The 22851-nt window shown below is 40.5% G+C and overlaps 1 protein-coding gene across 2 annotated transcripts in view; it reads right to left on the reverse strand.

Moving 5' to 3' along the window:
* STON2 (stonin 2) overlaps positions 1-22851 on the reverse strand; it is a 73719-nt gene that overhangs the window by 45294 nt on the left and 5574 nt on the right. The window contains exons 2-5 of one of the 2 annotated variants that reach the window (XM_063399105.1): positions 14560-14672; positions 10990-11198; positions 10317-10556; positions 3955-4152 (exon numbers count right to left, since the gene is read on the reverse strand). In XM_063399105.1, the coding sequence (XP_063255175.1) occupies positions 3955-4152; positions 10317-10556; positions 10990-11077 (526 nt within the window). In that variant the 5' untranslated portion in view covers positions 11078-11198; positions 14560-14672. The remainder of the gene's footprint in view (positions 1-3954; positions 4153-10316; positions 10557-10989; positions 11199-14559; positions 14673-22851) is intronic. The other variant, XM_063399104.1, reaches the window with a different exon arrangement.

Below are 22851 nucleotides of genomic sequence, written 5' to 3' on the forward strand. Positions count from 1 at the left end.
ATAGTTGCAGCTTTGCTAAGATACAAATCACAACAGAAACAACACAACGAGCAACAATGCACCTAAAATTGCTATTAGGAAACATGCCTACACACGGCATACATACACACAGCTTTATTATATAAAGAGAGATTCTATTATATATTCTATTAAGTTTATAATAGCATATAGTTTATGAGCTATGAAAAAATATCATCTTTATTATATACATACTGACCATATATAATTATTTATATTTTCTATCCAATATCATTTTAATTTATATAAATAAAATTATTTTAAAGAAGAATGGTGAAATGGCAAAATCTAAATCAAGCTGTGAGGTATTTGGGCACAATCTCAGAACAGATCCATAACCACAGTTACAAGAAGGCCTCTCCCTTGCTCCTCTGTCTCGCAGATATTTGGCCTTTTTTGAAAGCTGAGACAGGCATCTGCGACAGAAGGAACAAATACTTGTATTGTATCAGTAACAGAGATGTCCTGTGTTACTTATCTTGCAGAGCACAGCAAAAAGGCCAAAAGTTCCCACTTCTTTTCATGCTCATTGATCCAAGCTGAGCGACACGGCGAGGCATGGTAAGAACTCTGAGGCAAGGGCACTTCACCAGCACCAAACACAGTTTCACACACACTGTGAACCCCAGCTGTTGCAAAGTGCTTGCTGTTGTAACCACATAAACTTGCTGCCCACATTAAATGGACAGTCTGCTGTCACCTGACCACCATTTATGGGCTAGCTGCTGCAGGCTAAAGAGTCCCTTGTGCTGACAAAGATGAGGATAATATAAAAGGCTTCTTGGTGCCAGAGTTCAAGCAAGCATAGGCAATGAAATGCAGCATCTTTTAGCTGCACTTTGATAGAAAAGCAAATCTTTTTCATGTCTGCTCATTTAACATTTACCTTCAACACTGTGAACATTGCTGCCTTTACAGGACATCAGTCTACTTATCCCAGCTCCATCAGTTGGGAGATTTTCTGCAATCCCCTGTAGCAAGGGTAAACTTTCAGGTTGCATCATTCAGGTCTCTCTCATCTTCCTCAGATATCTTCCTAGGCCATATCTTGCATAACTATATGCATTATATAAGCTCAAGCCCATAGGTTTTACACACAAATTTTGTGTCAGTTGTGAGAGAGTTAATTCCCAGCCAATTTTACCTACTTAGAGCCTACCAGCCCTGGACACCAAGATGCACATTTTTATGGCTGGAACTTGTCTCTGTGTATGCCTGCAGTCAGACCTACCTCAGGCTTTCATTTACTCCCACACAAAACCCTGTGCCCTGAACTACCACAGGCTGTTGGTGTTTAAGCATTTTGCATGCAGGATAAATTCAAGACAAGTGGTGAAATTATGGAAGAGAGTATCCTTTTATCCTATTCAGGCAATAAAAATTCACCATGGTTAAAATAGTTATTTTACTTAGCATCTGACCACAGAGTAGAATTTTTTATGCTTTTCTCATCACTAGGTTTTTCTCATTTGAAACCACTATTAAACCTAGACTGTTTTATAGACCTGATTCTTTACCATCACTAAGTAGATCAAACATTGACTTATTATTTTCATAGGGCTTTTAGCAGTGAAATTCGTCTGACTTCTTTTTTCCTCCAGCAAGCTTAACCTTGGAGTCAGCATCCTGGCTAACAGTCAAGGTGACTTCATCATCACACAGAGCATGAAGACTCCTCTCTGCCTTCATGGAAAATACATGCCATTTCATTGTCTTGATGGAGCCTTCAAACTTCACTACAGACTGAGGCAGCCAGTCCTTTGAAGGAAGAAATGCAAATCAAATGCTTGAATCAAGTCAGGTTTATAGAACTGAATTTCTGGAGAAGGGCAGAGAGGATGAAGAGAAAAAAATGTTCATACATTTTTTTGTCCACTTATGCACTAGTATGGTGCCATGATGGTGGACTGAACAACAGAAAAGCAGCCAGAACTTCAGTACAGCCTGTACAGCAATTCCCCGGCCAGAAGGTCCTCAGCTTCCCCACTTCCACAAACCTTCCTGATGCCAGCAGCCACCTTGGGGGGTGAACTGGGAGGCATCCCAGGAACAGGACAAACAGATGCACTTTGTTCATGCTGCCCTTTTGCAAACTCTGGACACCAAGATGCACATTTTTATGGCTGGAACTTGTCTCTGTGTGTCAACTTGTCACCTTGTGACAGGAAGACTCCGTGTATTTCACACTTCAAGTTCCAGTATCACTAAGGTACTGGAAGTGTATGCTATGTTTTATGTATCTTATGTTTATGATTAGTGTAGCTTATGTTTTAACTAATAGCACAGCCTTGCTTATACTACCTCCTTTTTTACTTGTAAAAATTTTTAGGTGACTGGAGTGAGTTTTTGTACTTGTCTTGCTAATAAATATGTCAGTTTGTGACTGACTGAGAAAGATACAGTAAGAAAGTTGCTCACAAAGCTTTTACTGAAGAATGAGGTTCACTTCAGGCCATATATAGGATATAATCCCATAATGCCTGTGTGACAGGCATATGCAGCAGTCCTTCTGTCTTTGACTTGCCTATATGATGTGAAGTTACATATGGACTGGGCACCCTCGTTCCCTTTGCTCAGATGGAGACAGCCCCAATGACAGCAGCCTATACCAAATCAATAAAATAGCAATATCCAGCACATACTCCCGCTTGCCTATTCTACCTTTCTACCAAAATGTGGTTTCCAAACTCAGAGGTACAGAGAAGCAGAGTATTCCAAAATAAAAATGGTCAGACAGATTTGTTGTAACTTCATTATTTGAAAAAAGAAACCGCTCTACTTATCCAAAGTAACTACTACTTCTCTACAAATCCTTTGTCTAAAGTACTGAGCCAGGACCTACCATGCTGCTGTTTACAAACCTGCCTAGAAGTCTAACCTGGCTTCACTGACCCACCAAATAATACTCTTTGCACGTGATGTATGCATATGTTTCTTACGGCAGGGACATGTGACCTCAGTGAGGCTTAGGAAGTCCATTCTCACAAAACAGATCTCATTTCCTACATATATTTACATTTGCCACCTGAGAGAAAACACATTAAATATCTCCCAAGACTGAGCTGTCATGACACCAGGGAATCAATTTTCATCACCAAACTGGGTAGCTACCTGCCTTCCTCAGCTTGGGTTGAACAGCTTCCAACACAGTGCAGGTGCTTCCTCCTGGAGCTGTGTATTTTTTTTCTGTGTCCTGACATGTCAGCTTTTTTATACACTGTGAAAGTCAGCTTTGTCATTCAGTTGTTCCCCTTCTCCAAGTCATGACTGGCACACTCTGCTTTATTTCTCCTGCTTCAGATTACCCAGGGTACAACTGAGGAGCATAGAGCTACAATGCCATGGAACACATTTTTCCACAATCAGGACTGAATAGAGCCCTACAAGGTCAGATATAAGATCCTTAAATGGTTAAAATCTGCTACTGAACCATCTTATGTCATGTCTTACACTGCCTCTGCATTTACTGTTCAGTAACAGTGCAAAGCACTATGCAAAGAATGCCACCAGCAAACTGGATCTGTGTCTTGGCACTCACTGAAACAGAGAGGAGCAAGCAGAACTGGGCCTGCCCCAGCTGAATACACTGTTGAGAAAATTTCTGCATGGAAATTTAGGAAAGGCATCCAGCCTCTCCCACAACATACTAGTTCCTAGATCAGCTTAAGCTGACGTGGCATGTGAAAACCAGAAATGCTCCAAATCTATCAACAGGTACATAGCTGAACTAGGCTCTGACTTCAGGAGCCTGCACATGTCAGTGCTGTATAAAATACAAGTGTGATTTTTTTTGGAATTAGAGTAGAACAAAATGTTAGTCTGCCTAATCCTTGAGTTTGTTCTGCTTTGGATCCACTCCCTGTGGCTCAGTTCTGAACAGTGAGTTTGAGAAGCATCAAGAAGACTGAGATGGAAGCTTGAAGGATTCCCTCTTACCAGCTGAATCTGCTGCAGATGTTCTGCCACTGGTCAAGTCCTCGGTATTAAGTGACTGCAGATCTGTGTAGGAGGGAGCAATGCTTGGGCTGCTGGTGTCCTCCGAGTTGGTTGTCCAGCTGCTCTCTGAGGCATGGGCTTGCCTCTCAGAAGAGTTGGAGGAGGGGGAAGTCCAGCTGGGTGCTTTTGATGCAGACACTGGTTGCAGAAAACAGGTACTGGTTAGAGACATGCAGGGCAATCTACCCAAAGATCAGAACCATTCCAAAGACATGCCAGATCAGTGTGCTGGGGCTCTGTAAATACAAATGCCAACATCCACAGCAACACAGTTATTTTATAACAAACACAGAGCTAGTGCCTGGCACTGTTACCCTCCAGCACTATTCAGCTGTCTGCCTTAGACTCTGTACTGCAGGCAGCCATACGTTTTCCTGTTGCTCAAGTATTGGAGAAGCTGTGACTTTTCAGAACAAGATTTCATGTTTCTGACACTGTTGACAAGACCTGAATATGTTTGTTGTGCAACAGTGGAGTTTTTACAGCACCACAGATTTTTTTAAAGTGGCTTTACTATATTTAATTAAGCATTCCCTATCTGTCACACCCACTCAAATGCAGTCATCATCTCAGGAATGCCCTGCATGGAGGGGGAGTATAAAAATAACCTGAAATGGGCCTATTGATGTGCACTAGGAATGGCTTTTGTTTCTGAACATGCAGAATGTAGAGTCTCAATGTGAATATACTACATAACATTTCTGCTCAGTGTAGACCAAAAATCCTGTTCTTCTCATTTGCCAGACTTGCACGTCAAACAGTTCAGTGCTGCCTAACCATCACCCAGAGTTTAGAACACAATCACACACATCCACTGCTATGAGTTTGTATTGTGTACTCTTTGTATTGCATATTCTTTGCCCACAACATCACTTGAATGCTAGAACAGTGGGTGACTCTAGTGAGACAATAATACTAATAAAAAGGAAGTTATGGCTAAAAAGTCTTCCCGAACTAAGGAAAAGTGTATGGGTAGAGACTAGTTCTAATTATTATCAGCTTAATAACAGTTTTCTAAATTAGTGCATCTCTATTTAGCTGTTAAACCAACAAAGATGTTGATGCTCCCCAAATCTCGCAGTTACTGAACAACTACTGACACAGAGATTCTCTTCTCAGTATGTAATAAACAAACAAGCCTTAGTAAGTTGACAGATACTTTGGGAAAAAATGACAACTTAATGTTAAAGAAGATTTATCTCTCTCCATCCAAGAGATGTGATGGGACACTTTCTCACTATGGAAACCTTGTTGTGTGCATAGACAGAATATCCAAACAAATATCCAAACAGTGCTCTCTGCCTCGCCTCTAGAGAAGTATGAATTTATTTTGTATTTCCTCACTGACAGCCTCAGGTAAGCAGGCAGTGGTATTTTTATATGTGTACATCTGTGAGCCTAGTGACACTGAGTGGCTTCTGAGTAGAGTCATCCCTGTGGATGAGGAGCTGCAAGTCAGATCTGTCTCCTTACTGCACAGGTTGACAGCTCTTGTGTCAGACCCGCCACCAAAGCCCACCCCTCCTCCCTCCAGGAACTGCACACTGTGTTGTGCTCGATGCCTACAGAGAAAGCATTGATGAATGGATGATTATTATCTGTCAGTCCCTCTCCCAGTCCTTTTGTTAAACATGGTGTGAGGCACCTCAAAAGCCATCCTTAAAACTTCAGCTAAAATTGCTTTGACAGACAGAGCACTTTATTTGGACATAGAAGACAAACTGAAAAGCTGAGCTCTGTATGTGGATCACTAACAGGAGCCAAGTTTTTTTTTTAAAGTGTGCTTTATATCCTAGAAACTGAGGAATTTTTTTATAGAAAAACATCTTAGATTTCCATTATTTTTTGGTTTTAAGTCAGTCACAGCAATATGAAAAAGCAGACTAATTTAGAAACATATAAGATACAATAACTCAAATACTGCCAACTAGTTTTGTGCTTCCTAAACCAAATTTTTACCTAAGAAGGCAGCTGATTGGACTAGTGCTGCCAAATACTTCTATATATGGGCAAATTAATTTTATTCCAGGTAACTTGGGCCATTTTGAAAGAACAGAATTGTTTGCTTTTTTCCTAAAAAGAGCCTTGTACTTTGGAAAACCAAAACCACAAACACCTTTTTCTGCAACAGATATTCTTTAAATTCTTACTACAGTCAGCTGCTACCTGTGACTGTTCTAGGTTCCCCAGTACTAATTATTAAAACTAGCAAAAGTGCCTTTTCCCCTATGCTGAGCCAAATGACCCTCTAGCAATCTCAAAAAGCAAGACAAGCAATAGCAAACATCTACACATGTTTAAGATCACTCTTCAGATGTTTCTGCTGCTGCTCTTCAGATTCCTGGAAGTGCTGCAGCCAAATTCCTAAATGAGGCAGGGCTCTTTTGTTGAAATTTTGATTTCAGTCTCTAATGCCAATAACCAGAGTGTCACAGCCTTTCTGCTGCAGGAATTTCTCAGAAATCTGTTAATGTTGGAAGACCAGTGCCAAAACTATCCATAAAATGCAAATTCTGTAGCATGCATTGGATACTGAAAATCAACTAATTGTTTTCCAACAACATGGTTCTTCAACATGCAATTTACTTTTCTTGACGTGTTTACTCTTAAAACAATGGATTGGCTTTTAATGTGCAGATTTACCTTGAAGCATTCATTCCTCTTGGGTGTTTTGAGGACCTGTTCCCTGATCCCTGTACTATATTATAATAAACCATGTTAGCACAATTTCCTTTCCTATTACATAGGACTTCAGATTTTTCTGATATTAGCACAGCATCACAGTTTCTCGTGACAGGTGTAGTTTCCAGCTGCTGATCTTGTGTTGCAAATATCGCCTGTTTTCAGAGAGAGCAGCACAAAGTAGTTAAGCTCAGATATGCTGTTGGATAGCCTCTCGAGGGACAGGGTAAGAGTCCAAGTAATTTGAGCCATTTAGAACCAGACAAAAGCTCTTGGGAAGAAGTGGGCGTGGCTGAGTATGATGGATGATGTAACAGATCTTGCCTTAGTCTAATTACGGTGACTAAGAATACCTCATTGAATTGAAGAGTGCAGCTAGCACTGGTAGAATATGAGACTGTGAGCTGGAGGCCCATTGTGTAACAAATGCAAATGTTTTGTCACCTGCTGGCTGTGATCATTTACAGAATGTGTAGCATTTGTGATAGCAGCATTTGGGTCAGCCTAAAAATCTCATTTTCCACTTTGGCAGTTACAGTTTGACTAGGCTGATAATAATCATAACAAAAATCAAAAATCTTCCCAGCAAAAGGAAAACAGAGAAGGAGACACTGCAATACAAAATTTCTGTGACTAAATATTTCTATGGCCTCACTCAAGAGTTTTTGCTTCTCGAGGAGAAATCCACATGATTTGGCAGCTGTCAGTTAACTATACATAAACCCCAAATGCAGAAATACTTTAAAACAAACATTTTGCTTAGCATTTAGTCTGCCTGAACCTGGGAGAAGGAAGGGTGTACAAGAACATCCTAAATAAAGATAGTTTTCACTGTGAGGCTTACTATGGGTGCTTTTCATTTCTGTACCTCAGATTTTGACCTTTCTTTTCATCTTCCAAATTCTTTGCCTGTTTGTTCAGCCCTGTTTCTGGCCATAAATCCTCTAACCTCTGCTCCCCCCAAAATGTCCTCACTTTTCCCAGAACAACAAGGGTCCAGCATTAGCGTTGGTTTTCTTTAAAATGTATTTCCTACAGGATAGCCACTACATTCTAGCTGTCTTTAAATTGCTATTTTTTTAGCCTCTGAGCACTTTGGGACAAATATTTGCGTTTGGGGAAACGTGTGCCAAAATACTGTAGCCCTAATGTCAGAACAAGACAGTATCCCTCTCTTCTAGGAGCCATCCTCTTTGCTCTCATGGCACTCTGGAAATCCCGCTTTGCAAGCCCTTTTCAAAATGTGTTTCCAGGCAGCCTGGCCATTAGCCTGGGTAATTATCTAGTCAGCTGAGCAGCTGCTCAAGCACAGACAGACAGACAGACAGACGATTTCCTAACAGCGCTGGAGCCCTGACAGGATCGCGACCGGGGGTGCTGAGCCTCCAGGATGTTGCTCTTCACAGCTGCCTGCACAGGAAACAGATCTCCAATGTGTCCATCCTTCTCACACCAATCCTGTTTGCACTTGGCCTTTATGCTCTTCCCTCCCCCCGCTCTGGGTATTTGCTATTGTTCTGATGCAGAATGTTTGCTACTGGAAATGAATAATTGCTGTCACCACGGGCTTTCCACTGAGGGTGTCAGCATACACAACATCTCCAGCATTGCTGTCACCCATAGAAAAAAAATCGTGAGCTGCACAATAACAACTTGGCTGAAGTTTATCCTATCTCTTGCTGTCAAATGTCCCTCAGACTAAAGGGCCAGAAACAGAACTGTCATTTCTGACACCCTTTAGAGGCTGTCAGCTGCACTGGTCTGGCCATTTATCATAAAGGGTCCAGAAAAGGAGTAGGACCAGATCATAAGGAAGGATTTAAAGATACCCTTAGGAAACACCTCCTTAGGGTTTCTATATAGTTCATAGAATAACAGCTTCCCTGGCAAGAATTACATGGAGTACATCCTGGTCTGACTGTTAGGGGAGCCACCCTCCTCCATGAATCTCAGTCAGATGCCAAAGCTAGTGTGTAACTATCCTCCCTCAGTGACATGGGTCACACAGGACAAGCCTCTACAGGGGCACAAATGAGTGTCCCCTTTAAAACTGCAACGCTTTTGGAAAGTCTGCTCTCCTCATCTGGATATCCTAGACCTCTGCCTACAGACTAGTGTCCCCTGTGGCTGAAAACACACACCAACAGGCAGTGCTTTGGCTAAGCATGTACCTTGAGACTGGGTCACATCCCTCTAAGGGTAGGACATCAAGTACTATACCATAGAATTTGTTTTATGCAAGTCTTTTTCTTATGACTAGCTTTATTAAGGTTGAGCAAAGATTTTTATTTTTCATTTAAGAAGGCACATTTATGAGGTTTTCAGTTAACAAGGATATAACAACATTAGGAAGTAAATATCAAGTCAGAGCCATTTGAAAAAGCGTGTGCCTGTATGAGTAAGCATAAGGATCACATAGCCATGAAACTAGAGAGAGAGGCAGAGCACCTCAGTTTTACTTATTTACACTTCATGGGTGCTCTTCCTTCTCTCCACATCACAAGGATAAATAAGTATTTTCAACTAAGAACCAACAAATAAATATAAAGAAGGTCAGAGAAATCTCTTTAGCCTGAAGACTCCCCTATTTCTGCACAAAGGTCTAACCACATTGTCTCAAAAGGACTAGTCTGTAGAACCCATAAAAAGAGCAGATGGAAAACCAGATGGGGTTTACCCAAAACCCAATCCAAAGTTGACAATCCAAGTTTTCTGACAGACATATTATTCATGTTACAGGGAATATCTGATGGACTCAGTGAGCAGAGGAAAGCTGTAACTCTTTAATCTGCTTTAATAATTAGCAGACATAAAGTGGAATTAAGAAGAGAGAATTTCAATTTAAACATGAAAAAGTAAACTATTGTTTTCTTGGGCAATTACTCCACAACCTCCTGCAAGGAAGGACAGAAGTCTGCTCATGCAGAAAAGCTAGAAGCTCACAGCCACATCAGTTACCATAAGCTGATGAGGCAAGCCAGAGGATTTGCATGTGTGTTTAAAGTATGTTAGAAAGAACTGCTCTATTTGAAGAAAAATGCATGCAGTGCTGGAATTAAGGTAAACTTCTGTTGCCTTTCTAATTCTCCAGCTGCTAAATCATAGCAGCTAAAGACAGCAGAAAGTACTGATGAGCACTGACACACTAGCTGTTGGCATCAATGAACTGCTGGCAAAAAACACAGGGGAACTATGATCAGGTAAAGGCTACGATCACAGAGGTGATCACTATTCTTTCAGTTCCAGATTACAGAGGCAAATATGGCTCAGACTTTTTCAATGGCTGTTCATACGTCTATGTAAGAAATGTCACTACTGAAAACACCTCTATGCTCTCCCCATGAATACATTTTGGCAATCTCCAAGATTTAGTCAAGACAAGGTGGAGTGAATCACAAAAGACTTTCATTTTCTTTACAAGAAGAAAATATTTCTTGTTCAGTCCAGAAGGATAGTGTGAGCCCTTATTGAAACTCTGATACCATTAATTGTGTTTAAATACAGTACAAACTACCCAAAGTTAAACCTCTGAGAAACCAAAGAGCAAGGCAAAAATCCTGTATGCTCTCATTGTACTTTGTTATCTTACTGAACAGACTTTTTCATTGCTTTTGCCTCACCTGTTTGTGGGTGGGTTGATGAAGCACTGGTCCACGGTGCATCTTCAAACTGAACCCAAGCACTGATGGATGATGACACATCACGGTTACCAAGCACAGCAGAATCCACCTTGGGCTGCTCAGCTGCCTCTTCCAGCTCTGTGCAGAAAAGGTCTTGAAATTCCCCGTTTGCATTGTGGTTCTCTTCTGAGGATGTGTCCGAGGAATTAAAACATTTCACTGGAGGAGCCTCAGTGCTACCTAAAATAGAGAAAACATAGAAAGATTTACAGGATTGACCATTATTTCATTGGTTTTTACTGAAAGATCCAAAATTTGCCATTAAATGTAGGAAATTTTCCTTCACCTAATGTGGTTTTTGGATTAACACTGGGCAGCCTTGCACTTGATTATAATAGGTGAGATTTTCTCCATAGTTAGTTGGATACTGTCTTGAATTTTGAAGGACAGATCCAACACCTGTAGTAGATCCACATTAAATCACATGAGGAGATTATTTTGCCTTTTTGGTTCAAATTCTCCTCTTACATAGCGGTAGCAGGAGATAATTCAATCTCTGCACAAACTGCTTCCATGTAGGACACAAGCTCTCCCATGCAAGACATATGACAGCAGTTGGTCTAAATCAAACAAAGGAAGTCTCACCAGTTTCAAAGAAAATCAGAGCGCTTACCTTGTGGGTGAACAGGCAGGAGCAGCTCATCAGGGAAGGACACCCACTCAGACTGGTGGGAGGCAATGACACTTGTCAGAGATGTCATATTCACAGCAGGTCACTCATCTTCACTTGGGGGTCATGAGGAGGAGGAAGCAGAATGGGAGAGGGACAGTGAAGATGAGCCAATAGAGGGAAACACCTCCTTTCCACTTTTTTTTCAACTGCTGTTAAGACAAGAAATAAGTTGATTGTGTCTTTTAGAAAATTGAATAGGAGAAACTAGTGCCACCATTTTTTCTCATACAGAATGTTAAAGCAATTTATGTAGCACAGTCACAGTACTGTCAGAGCATTACCACCTTTGAGACAGGAATGTCACCTGTGTCTAGAGGAGGGTCACACTTGAGCAACTCCTTCATATAAAGCAACTGAGGGTCTTGAAACATATTCATGTTAAAACAGTCCATCAACAAACCCAACATTTTAGTCCTTACTCAAGGAGCCATGCCTCTCATAATCCCAGCACAAGCAGATGAGGAGATTCTCCCAGGTTTAGCAAATTTTGATTATGATGTAACTTAATCCCCACTCCAAGATGCCAACATGTCTTTACCCACCTTGCTGCTTACAATGCCTAATCCCTCTCCAGAGCAAACAATAAATTGCATGTTTCATTATCAATAACATTTATGTAGCTGATTCTGGAATGAGGATGAGTGGCCAATGACTCTTATCATGGTCTGGGTACAGAGCGCTGCCCTCTCCTCCAGCTGCACTTTCCACTCTTCTGCTTGACTGGAACTTCACATTTTAATTTTAAAAACCATCTTAGACCTTGTCCAGAGTTAAGCATGATTTTGCTGTAGCTCAGCAAATGTTTTCATAGATGTGGAAACTGAATTTAGTAGGCCCTGCAATGGTATGCACCCCCACAGATCTGTAAAGCTGCTAGATGGAATGGAGCACAGGAAAGTGCTCTGGCTGTTAGCTAGTAACTGGGACAGTCAGGCCCAGGCAGAGAAATTCTCTCTGACAAGCACCCATGACCACCTCAGTTTTGTAAACCACTTCAAAACCCTCAGAAGACTCTTCCTTGGAAAATATGCTAATTCTGTCCCCAATTATCTCAAGCATTGAAGCTCTTGTTGTTGCCATGGTACTGAAGTACTTGAAAATACTGAAACTCAGACCTGACTATTTGAAAGAGCTTCAAGCAGCATTTCTTGGCCTCCTGTCTCTCACCTAACTAAAGGGTTTTTCAGGGTGAAACTTCATGTTAGTGTACAAGAAAAGATACTTCACTGAGACTTCTCCTTACTCTATATTAACAAAATCTGGGCCTAAAAGGCAGACACATTTAAATGCATTTGATCTTTAAGTATTTCTGAAGGAAACAGATCCTCAAATAGCTTCCAGTATTATTATTCTCCTCAGGGCCACAAAGTCTTTTGTCTGCTGAAGGCAGACAAAAGAGCTGAAAATTTCAGAAGTTTGGAAGCCACAAACCTGCCTGACAAGAGACAATTTGTGGTCAGTGTCTGAAGATGAATGTTTTTGAGCAGAATAGAATGCAAAATGTACAATTTCCTGCAAACACATAAAAGGATTCCTAGAGATAATCCAGAGGGTTAAGTGCAATCTGCCGTAAGACTGACCCCCTTGCCACAGACCTTCCAGAGCCTGTTGCCCCCTGACCAGTCACCCTGCATATTTTTCCCTTGTTACACAACCAACTCCCTGCTGCAGGAGGAACAGCGGTGCTGGAGCCCCTCTTCCTCCACTGCCATGGCAGGAGCCCTGACTCCATGCAGGGTGGGCAGGTACACTGCCTGCCTTGAACAACATCTATTTTGGGTGCTGTTAATAGAAACTACAAAGCTAAACATAGAAGCAAGCTAAGAGAAAAAAAAAAAAAAAAAAAAAAAAAAAAAAAAAAAAAAAAAAAATCAGATGTTTAGGGTCACTTGGATGCCATATGAGGGAAGGAGAGGATGACCTTGGCATATTGTTTTCCTCATGTGACCAATTAAACTGTTTGTTTGGGGCTTGTTTAAATATCTGTAACTAAGTTTTCTTTTCCCAGACAACTGGATACTGACCTGCCCTTTCTCCTGGAAAAGTCCTGACAGAAGCGTGATGTGGCAGGAAATGAAAAAAGAAAACTATTTAGCCTGCCCTTGATGAACAGAGACTGCAGTAGAGCTAATTTTTAAATTAATTTCTTCCCTTTTGATTTCAAGAAGAAAGATATGAAAGGAGGCAAGAAAATGGACTGTTTCAGCAATTGTTCACATACATAGAAAGAATTATACCATTTATATTATTATATAAATTTACATATATATATTTATATATTAAACCATATATACTTATATATAAATTATACCATTTACACCATTATACCAATATTTTAAGATGGATTTCCTCTAGTACTTTACTGCCCTGATAAACATAATTCTTAAAATCCACATAGTACCAGACAGCAAAACTAGCACTTCAAAATGGATAGTGAGCACTACAAGCCCAGAAAAGCATCAGAATACTGTGCATTGAGGGTTATACAACTTCCCATGACTGCAATTTTCGAGAGACTTCCCAGTTTGGTAAACAGGTAAATAAGAGATTGTGTTGACTTATTGGGGTTATCACACCCTTTAGACAAGCAGCCTGAAAGAGAGGAAAGGCAGTCTGAGTTGCTAATAACTTCAAAGATATTCAGACTAGAGGTATTTTGAGGATGCATATGTTAGGTTCGGAAAAAAAAAAAAGATAGAATTTTGCATTCTTTCAACATTCACAAAGAAGCCTCAATCCCACCCCTTGACCTAAATGCCTCTACAGAATTATGGATCATATATAGCTAATACCTGTGCAGACTATGTGGAAAAAAATACTTCATCCAGAAATTAATTTTCACCTCTCATTCACTCTCCAAAATCGTCCTTCAAGAAAGACCTAAGCCAATCCCACTGTGAACCAATGAGCCTCAGCCAGCACAACAGCAGTGCCACTGTGCATTCAGTTAACACAACAATGCTGCAACCTGCAGAACTACTAGAGGTAAATCCCTCCCAAAGAACCATTTGAATTGTGCATAAACCTGAGTTCTCTCTGTAACAAAGCAGCCAGCACCACTGCTTTAACACTGCAGCAAGTACCCTGCAAGCGAATTTCAGAGTGTTCCTTCCTGTTCTTCAGGCTTTTCAAACATCTCTGGCTATTTGTAGAGGAACAAATTTTGCAGCCTACTAGGACTAAGAACAAATGGATCCTTTAAACTCCAAGAGAGTTACAGTTAAAGCAAAAGTTTATACTGCACAGCCCAAACGAGCAGATGGAAACACATTTCTTGGAACAAGGTATTACCAGGCCAGACCAGCATTATTTCTCTCTACCTGAATAGGATTGTTTAGATCGTTACTTCTGGATTTGTGTTATCATGTGCACTAAAGCTTTTGGTGCTGGACTGGTTTAAAAAATTTTTTGGTAAAAAGTTATGAATCAGAAGTTTGTTTATTTCCTACTATTACACAGTAAATACAAGGTAAAGAAGATGTTCTACCTACTCACGCCAATGATCCTTACCATCAGTTTCAAGGCAGTGACTTGACCATGAGGCAAAAAATCCCTCAAAGAAGCTGAAATTTCTGCTTCAGGTCCCTTTTTCACATTACAGTTTCACAGTGGTGCATGTGAATCTGAGTGATAAGTAGGTGACAGTTATTTCCAGTTCTCCAGAAGGCAGAGATCATACAACTGGAACAAAACTCCTTGTCTCTTTAGTCCTCCCAGTGTTTTCATAAAACATATTATACAAGCCCTTTTAAAAACTGATGAACTTTCATTCTAAAATGGCAAAACTGCTTTGATAGCTAGAAACCTCTCATTTCAAAACTATGTAAATTCACAGCCAACAGCCATTCCTTCCTGTGACATGACTACCCATCTGTCCTTTTGTACAACACTCTAGCAACAGATGAAAAGGAATATCATTGTCCTTTTCCCTTTATTCAGTAAACCAAAAACATGTATTTGAGAAAGACACACATAATTATCCTGTGCCAGAAGTCTGACACCCAGCACCTCGTACAATGAGCCCTCACTTTAGGTGGGACCTTTACACACTATGTGAGTACAAACACTAGCAGAAGTAATGTTGATGTGTAGAAATGTTTGTGGCACTGTTGAGGTTTAGAAGTATCAGAAGTATCTGTAATGGATTTCAGAAGTATCTGTAATTGCATGGTGTTTTTGTAAACATACCATTCAAAGTATTTAATTACTTGTGTTTGGACACCAAACTCAAATAGTTTCTCAGTAGATTTCAACTCTGCTTAGAAGAAACAGATTAGCACAGTTAATAATTTTAAGCACTAAGGGTCATTTCTTCACTTGCTTCAAGTTACATTCATATGATGCAGGCTGCAGCTGCCTTTCTGGTCACTACCCACAGTTACTAAGTCACAGTTATATGGGAAAACAGGAGAAAAAATTCGGAATAAAAATACTGAGAACAAAATTCAGTGGTTTGCTTTCTTGTTTTCCAAATATAATATCAATAGCAAGCTTGTGCTAAGTGCATAGACTCTATGGCCTTACATGGCAACACTATTGAAAAAAATCCTGTAATTTATAGTGATTCAGTTTTTCTTGCTTATACACTCCCTTACAATCCCAGGAGCTGAATCTTCAACTGGTTACAGTGGGTTGCATTTGGTTTTGTAGTAGACCATTGTGAGAAAACAACTAGACAAGCTGTTAAATTCCATACAGAAGAGAAAAGAAACTAAGCCAAAGGGACAGTAAGAAAAGGAAAGTCTCTGACCAGGGTTTTTCTTGTAACAAACAAGCTTCACTCCCACCAGGAAAGCCTCAAGGAAAAATAAGTAATTTTATCTTGACCATGTGTTTGGCAAACCTGTACAGATGAATCTATTCTAGTAGCATGAACTGAGGAATGATTGCTGCCTTGGGCAAATTTCCAAGTGAGAGAGAGCTCACTGCTCTTCCTCTCAGCTTGGCCTGTAAACAAACACTGACCATCAGCACATCATGATCTGAATAACAAACAAACTCCAAACTGGAACTCTGCTCTTGAGCATCAAAACCAAGTCCCAAGTACTTCAAGGTGCAACAGCATAAACAAAACACAGGGCCAAACAACAGGAAAAAAACAAAACAATGAACTTGAGAAACCCAGTGAAATAAAGGAAGTGGATTTGGATATCATTGTTACCGAAAAAAATAATTTTATCAACCTCTGCTTAAATGCCTGAAGTACTATTACCTCAAGAATAATCTAGATGATGACAAGAATAAAACTATATTTAGTTGATTATTGTATTTGTAATATTGACAATATCTTCTCCATGTATACAGCTCTGCCAGCTTGTAAATTGCCCTGATAAAGTCTCTGGTAAAACTCTGGTTTAGATCTTAGACCAGTTTTACTTACTCTCATGCTTTTGTAAGAGCTCCATGACTTCTGGTGTAGCTTAAGAAGCTCAGTCACTACCTGGTGCATGTAACACAAAAAGCTCTCGGTATGAAAGGAAGAGCTAGGGCCCAAAGGGAGACAAATGGACATGTCTTATGAAACTCCTGCAGCCTCTCTGGGAGAAAGGATGGCTTTTCCCATTATGGATCACACCTATGTGAGTGGTAATAAGACACAGCATCTAAGTGCTGTGTCTGCAGAGCCAGAGCAAAGCCACCTGTGTCATTACAGTGTAGGTCATTAGTGCTGTCTTCTGGTGATTTAGACAGAGATGGAGTGAGGTGGAGTAAGGTGCTGAAGGTGCCTAGAGCCATCTGGCACACTGAATGACAGAAAAGCAGGCTGCGGTTCTGCCTGAGCCCAGGACCCAGTGCAGCCACACTAATGACCATCCCCAATTACTCCAACAGATACAAAGTGATCTGCCTACACCCACTGCAAGTCCGTGGCAGAGGCAGTGTTCAGGCTGAGGTGACCTGGAATGACCTTACTTTCTCCAGCATAACCAGCATACATAAAACCATATGCCACAAACACACATCCCAGTTTTCCTGGAAGCTCACAGTTCCATGGCTGTGAGTAGGAGAGGAGAGTCTATACAGGATGCATTGGTAAGAAAGTCATAAGCATCTCCCTCAGCAATATTTACGTCAAGGCTAATATCTGGAAGGTCAACAGCTGCTGTTTTCTCTGCACCAAAATTTATCTGCCACAGAAGCTCCTCTGTTTTCCACAGAGAGAGAAAAGACACCTAAAACACTCTCCTGCAGCTAATACCAGCATATTTAGGCAGTTCAGAAGGCAATAACGTCTCTTCTTCAGAAGGCCATGCCTCAGAAATACTTCATGGGTTCTGCATGCCTCAGAATGAGGGACAGAGATTCAAAGTCTGATGCTGGAGAAAAATTGTACAATCTCCTCTATTCCTTGTACTCCTAAAAACTTGAGAAATGCAGAAAGACACTGCAGAAAGACTAGCAGTGCAAAACCAAACAGGAATGTTTATTTATTTATTTATTTATATTTTTCCCTATTAGAAGTAATACACAGCAGGCAAAAACCAAGGGAGGATGTGAGACAAAATGTTGGACAGTGATGGTTCACATAACCAGTCACATGGGGAAAATAGAAGTTCTGCATCTCAGGACTTTCAGTATAGCTCACTCTGCGTACACGATTCATTCAAAGTGTAACTGAAGCCATGTAATTGCATGGGAACTTGAAGGACAACTTCCCAAACTGCCAACCGCTCAACTCAAACTAGAAGCTGAGGCTACAATCAGTCAAATGCTTCTCTTACCATACAGAGCAACAGTGCAATAGAACTAGACTGAGACAAGATCACAGGAAAGAGGTAATGTGTCGATTTGTTTAGCAGAACATTTCCATCTCTAAAATCTGACACTTTTTTATTTTTCCCCAGTCAGTGTTGTACAAACAGGAAAAAAAAATAGAAGGGAAAAACCCACTAATTTAAGGTTTTTCTTCCCAAATACTACAATAGTTCAGATCAAGTTTTACTTTGTTCAGCAAAATTCTGTGGGTAATCATAGCAGGCAACAGGAAATCTAAATACAGTAAGGGAGGAGAGGTTGCTAACATCCCCTTAGGAGAGGGAGGGTACAGGGTCCTTACTACTCTTCCTTGTTTTCTGAAGGCCTCCACAGGGCAGAAGTCCAAAGCAGCACCCAGATCCCAGACTTCAACACCTGCCCATTACGTGTGTCACAGATTCTTCTCTCCTTCAGGATGGTAATTTGCAGTAGTCACTACTGCACAACACAATACTATAAAATTGATGCTCCAATCCACAGTATGTGGAGGGACCTGTGTTTAAGAATTGATTTCTTCTTCCAAACCTCAAAAAGTGAGTCATACAAGAAACATGCATTTCAAAAGAAAATTCCCAGAGTGACTGGGTTTGCACAGCTGATATTGATGCTTTCATATATTCTCATTTAAATTCTGCACAGAAAAACTATCCAGATGTATTCCATTTATCAAACCCTCCAAAAGCTCCTGTACTTTATTAGCTCTTGTGATGATTATCAAAGTGGTTTTTTAAGTTATCTCACTAACACAAAAGGCTAAATGTTCTACAGGTAATCACTGTAGAACAAACTATGCCAACACAGCCTGACATCACTGAAGCCATCAAAGAAGTGAACACAGATCATAAAATCCTATCTACCCGTCCTCCTTCTGCACTGGGACTAATGACAAAAGAAACAGGGAAAGAGTAAGCAATAATAAGTACTGGAATATCATGCTGGATGATAAACATGCTTTTAGAAAACACACAACCTGCCTTGTATGAAATGCCATTCTATTCTGACAGATACTAACTTTCCAGCTTATAACTGCTATACCAACTGCTTATACGCATTGCAACAAATGACTGCATTTCAAGTATTCACTGTACAACTCAAAACCTGATCCTGCTTCATCAGTAAAATAGAGGCAGTTGAATTCCTCCTGTGCCTCAAGTTTCACCTGCACAAATGAAATCAGGGCTTTATTTTCTCATTACAAATAATTTAAATGCTAGAAGATAGGCAAAAACACCTTCAGTGAAGGTGGTGGGTACAATTATTTGCCATCAATCAGTATCAGTTAAACTCTCATTTTGACTAAGACAGCCGGGGGAAGAGGAAAAAAGAAATCCCATACCAAAAAAAACCACCCTCCAATAAAGAAAGAAGTCAAGCTCTCAAACACTAGCCACATTCAAGACAAGGGAGGAACTGAATTCTGTAGAGAGATGCTTCACTGGAGGCTGTATGCCTAAGGAGAGGATGCGTATTGATCTGTCTGAGCTGTGAGTATGCACAGAACAGGGGAACAGATTCAGAGTGAGAGAAAAACACAGAATCCAACTGTGAAAGCATCAGGAAGACAAGGACTATTGAGGAAGTGATGCAGCCCTGAATGAAAGCAAAGAAGTTTTCTTGTGCTGAATGTTGGCTCAAAAGGGTGATTAGGAACACTGAGTGAGAAAGTCATCTTCTGTTGAAGCTTCTCTGTATTTCCATAGAGCTAACAGCTATTTCCATATAAACAATTTCTCTATAATTGTATTTCTATGTGACACCTTTTATAACTTCTAACCTGGATCAGCAGCACCCTTCCAATGAAGAGTTTAAAAAGGGATTTTTGTTATGAAGGAGAGCCTTCTCGATTGTTGTAGATAAAGGCAGCATTAAAATGTGAAGTTGTCTCCCAGTTTAAGGAAACCCTGCTTGATTATTTAAAGCCAGAAAAAAACCCCAATACTCTGGAAGAGGTATCACAGGGAACAAGCCTGCCCTAACAGAAAATTCTTTCGATGATCCAACCAGTTTTTCCTCATTTCCAGTGTCTGAAGAGTCATATGCAACTTAATGTGAAGCCAGGACACTGCAGTCCTTAAGGGCAACCCACAAATATCATGTTTGTTGTCACTCTCTATTTTAGACAGCCTAAATATAGGTCCATTAGACATGATGGGTCTATTCCTTTAGCATGGCCACCTCTATTTCAAGAGAAGGAAAAAACTGCTGTAGAAAAAAGGAAAAAAAAAAAAAAAAAGCTTGTGCAAAGACTGAATTTAAAGGTACCCAGTATTTTATATAACATTACTAAAAATATATCTGAAGCAGAAACAAAGTTTCTGACAAGTCAAGTTCATACACAGTACAAAAGAGTATGTTTGCAATGGTACTGCCTAATGGTCTAATGCATTTGTGTCTAGTTGTATTTGTTTAGTTGTCAAAACATAATGCATAATATAGTAGCATGATGTATAGAACAGGGGGTATGAGAAAATCCTTCACTTTTTATTGTTTGGTTTTGGGTTGTTTTGTTTTTACTAGCACACACTAATAAGTGGTACTCTATGGTAGTACCCCGATGATGGAGCCTGTGAGACAGCAGGCAAGCTTGTGCATTCCAGAAGAGGAATCCAAGACGTGGCCATCTGTTCGGTGCCATCTTTTAAGTGAGGTACATGGTGTGAGTGATGCAGGCTCCTCTTGCATATGGAGGCAGTAAATCCCTTGTATTTCATTACACTCAGTATTTTGCTGAGGAAGCTACAACAGCAGGAAAATGCAAGTCTGACACCAACTGCAGGAAGAAGGACTGGCTGCACCTCATGCTAGAGGGCATCAAATAATTAATACCAATGTTATTGCATGGCTTCCATGAGATCATCTTTTAATCTGACCCAAATGCCAAGTTAAAAAGCATGCAGGGTATTAAAAAATGTGTAGTATTATACACCAAAATTCCTATTTACCAGCTCCCACGGAGTGGGACAATGGCTAATCTCTCGATGGTAGAGGCACTACTGTCAGAGTAAACTGTCAAAACTGGAACAGCAGGGAGCACTGCATGGACATTGTGGCATGACAGAGCTGTGCAGACACCCTGGGGAAGGTCCCTGGAGGCCAAACCATTTGCTGGGGAAGCTTCTGCAGTAGCACTCTCCTGAATGTCTGGCTTGAGCCAGAGGGACACAAGTCCTGTGTGTGTACATGCACAGGCTACACAGAACCAAAACAAAACAAACCACTATTTAAAGGTGCATGGAAAAAAACCAAAAGAGTTTTCACACGGGCATAGGAATGTGATTCAATCCTTCAAAATTCCATATTTTGAGGAGATATAATAATTTAGTTGGATACAATAAATCAATACTCAGGAAAAAAGAAGAAAGGAAAAGAGAAAGGAAAAGGCACACAGCAAGACATTTCTCTGGTCTTTCCTTCTCAAAAAACTAATGCTTCAGTTTCAAATAGCTGAGATTTATTTTATCATTTAATCATAGAATCATAAAATGGTAAAGCTTGAAAGGGACCTTCAAGATTATTAGTTCCAACCCCCTGTCATGGGCAGGGACACCTTATTCAACCCAGCCCTGAACACTGCCAGGGTTGGAGCATCCACAATTTCCCTGGGCAATCTGTTCCAGCATCCTCCCAATAAAGAATTTCTGCCTAATGTCTAACCTGAATTTCCCCTATTTCAATTTGTACCCGCTACTCCTTGTCTTATCAGTACAGTTCCTAATGAAGAGGAAATCACGTAAAGTTGAACTGCAGCAGGTGACCAGCCATTCCATATAGCTAGAATTGTGCTCTCCTTCTGCATTATGCATGTAGAAACTCACAGAGTACTATGAGAGTCACATGGTAAGAGAAGTGAAGTCATGAACATACTCCAGCTCACAGCTGGGCTTGGATAATGCAGTATCCCAAATTTTTTAGACAAGAATTTAATTCATGTTGCATTTCTGAGTACTGTCAGATATTGCATAACTTTCTTCTTTCTGGTTAATTCATGACCTCTTCTGTGTTATGCAAGTGCTTTAGTAAGCTTTAGTAGAGCAACTGTGTAAAAAACCCCACAAAAACACAAGATCAAAACCAACCCAAAACTCCCTTTTCATCGAGTCATCACACATTTAAGACAGGTTTATTGTTGCCTTGAAAACTCTAGAGTTTTCAAGTATTCAGGAAAACAAAGAAAAAAGAATTTTATGAAGACTTCACTCACTTCATTGAACAAAACAATAGAAAGCACTGGAGATGGATGCTGGGCACTCACATTAGCAAGGCCTTTCTTCATTAAAAGGTCTGGAATCTGAATATCCTGCCTGTGCAACCCCTCCTGGGTAACACTCCCAGCAGTGTTTGACAGCACAGCTGCTTTCTGAAGCTGCTCTGGAAATAGAAGCAATGCAGTCAGGTCAGCCCACCTCCCCCAGCCTTACTCAGCCAAAAGTGACCATGGTTATTCTGTTCCCCAGCCCACAGTAAGTCTCAGTAGCACAGCATCATGATATGTGGAAATACCAGTTCATGGCAATCCTAATGGAGTGCTACTGCTCTCTTGGCAGCTCTAGGGGAGGCTGAATCCAGCTACCCTTTGGCAAAGGCTGCCATATCCAGTGGACAAGTTTCGGCAGTGGGATACAGACAAGTAGATTTTAAAATATTTGAGGTATTTACTTCCTCCTTCATAAAGGCACAGGCCCACAAAGGGACAGGGACACTCTGTTACCAAGAGTCACTGTGTGAGAGCTGTAAATTTGACACTAAGTCACACAGACACAAAAGCATATTAGAAATTACTGAAAATTGGCAGTATTAGAAGAACCTTTTTTTTTTTTTTTTGTTACAAACTTCCTGAAAAGAAGGGATTATCTCTTGAGAGTTAGTGCCTATTTCAGTGTCACTGAAGAGCTAATGTAGCTGTTTGGAGCTGCAGCTCCTAAAGGTCTGTGGCTGCCCTCAATCAGCCTCAGCTCCAGGCACATTCATACCAATAGCTTGGACTGGATACAGGGAGAATCTGCAAACTTTTCAAGGAAAAAAAGTGTTGAATGCTGGTGCTGAGCT

The sequence above is a fragment of the Prinia subflava genome, chromosome 5 (assembly GCF_021018805.1).
Source record: "Prinia subflava isolate CZ2003 ecotype Zambia chromosome 5, Cam_Psub_1.2, whole genome shotgun sequence".
Taxonomy (NCBI): domain Eukaryota; kingdom Metazoa; phylum Chordata; class Aves; order Passeriformes; family Cisticolidae; genus Prinia; species Prinia subflava.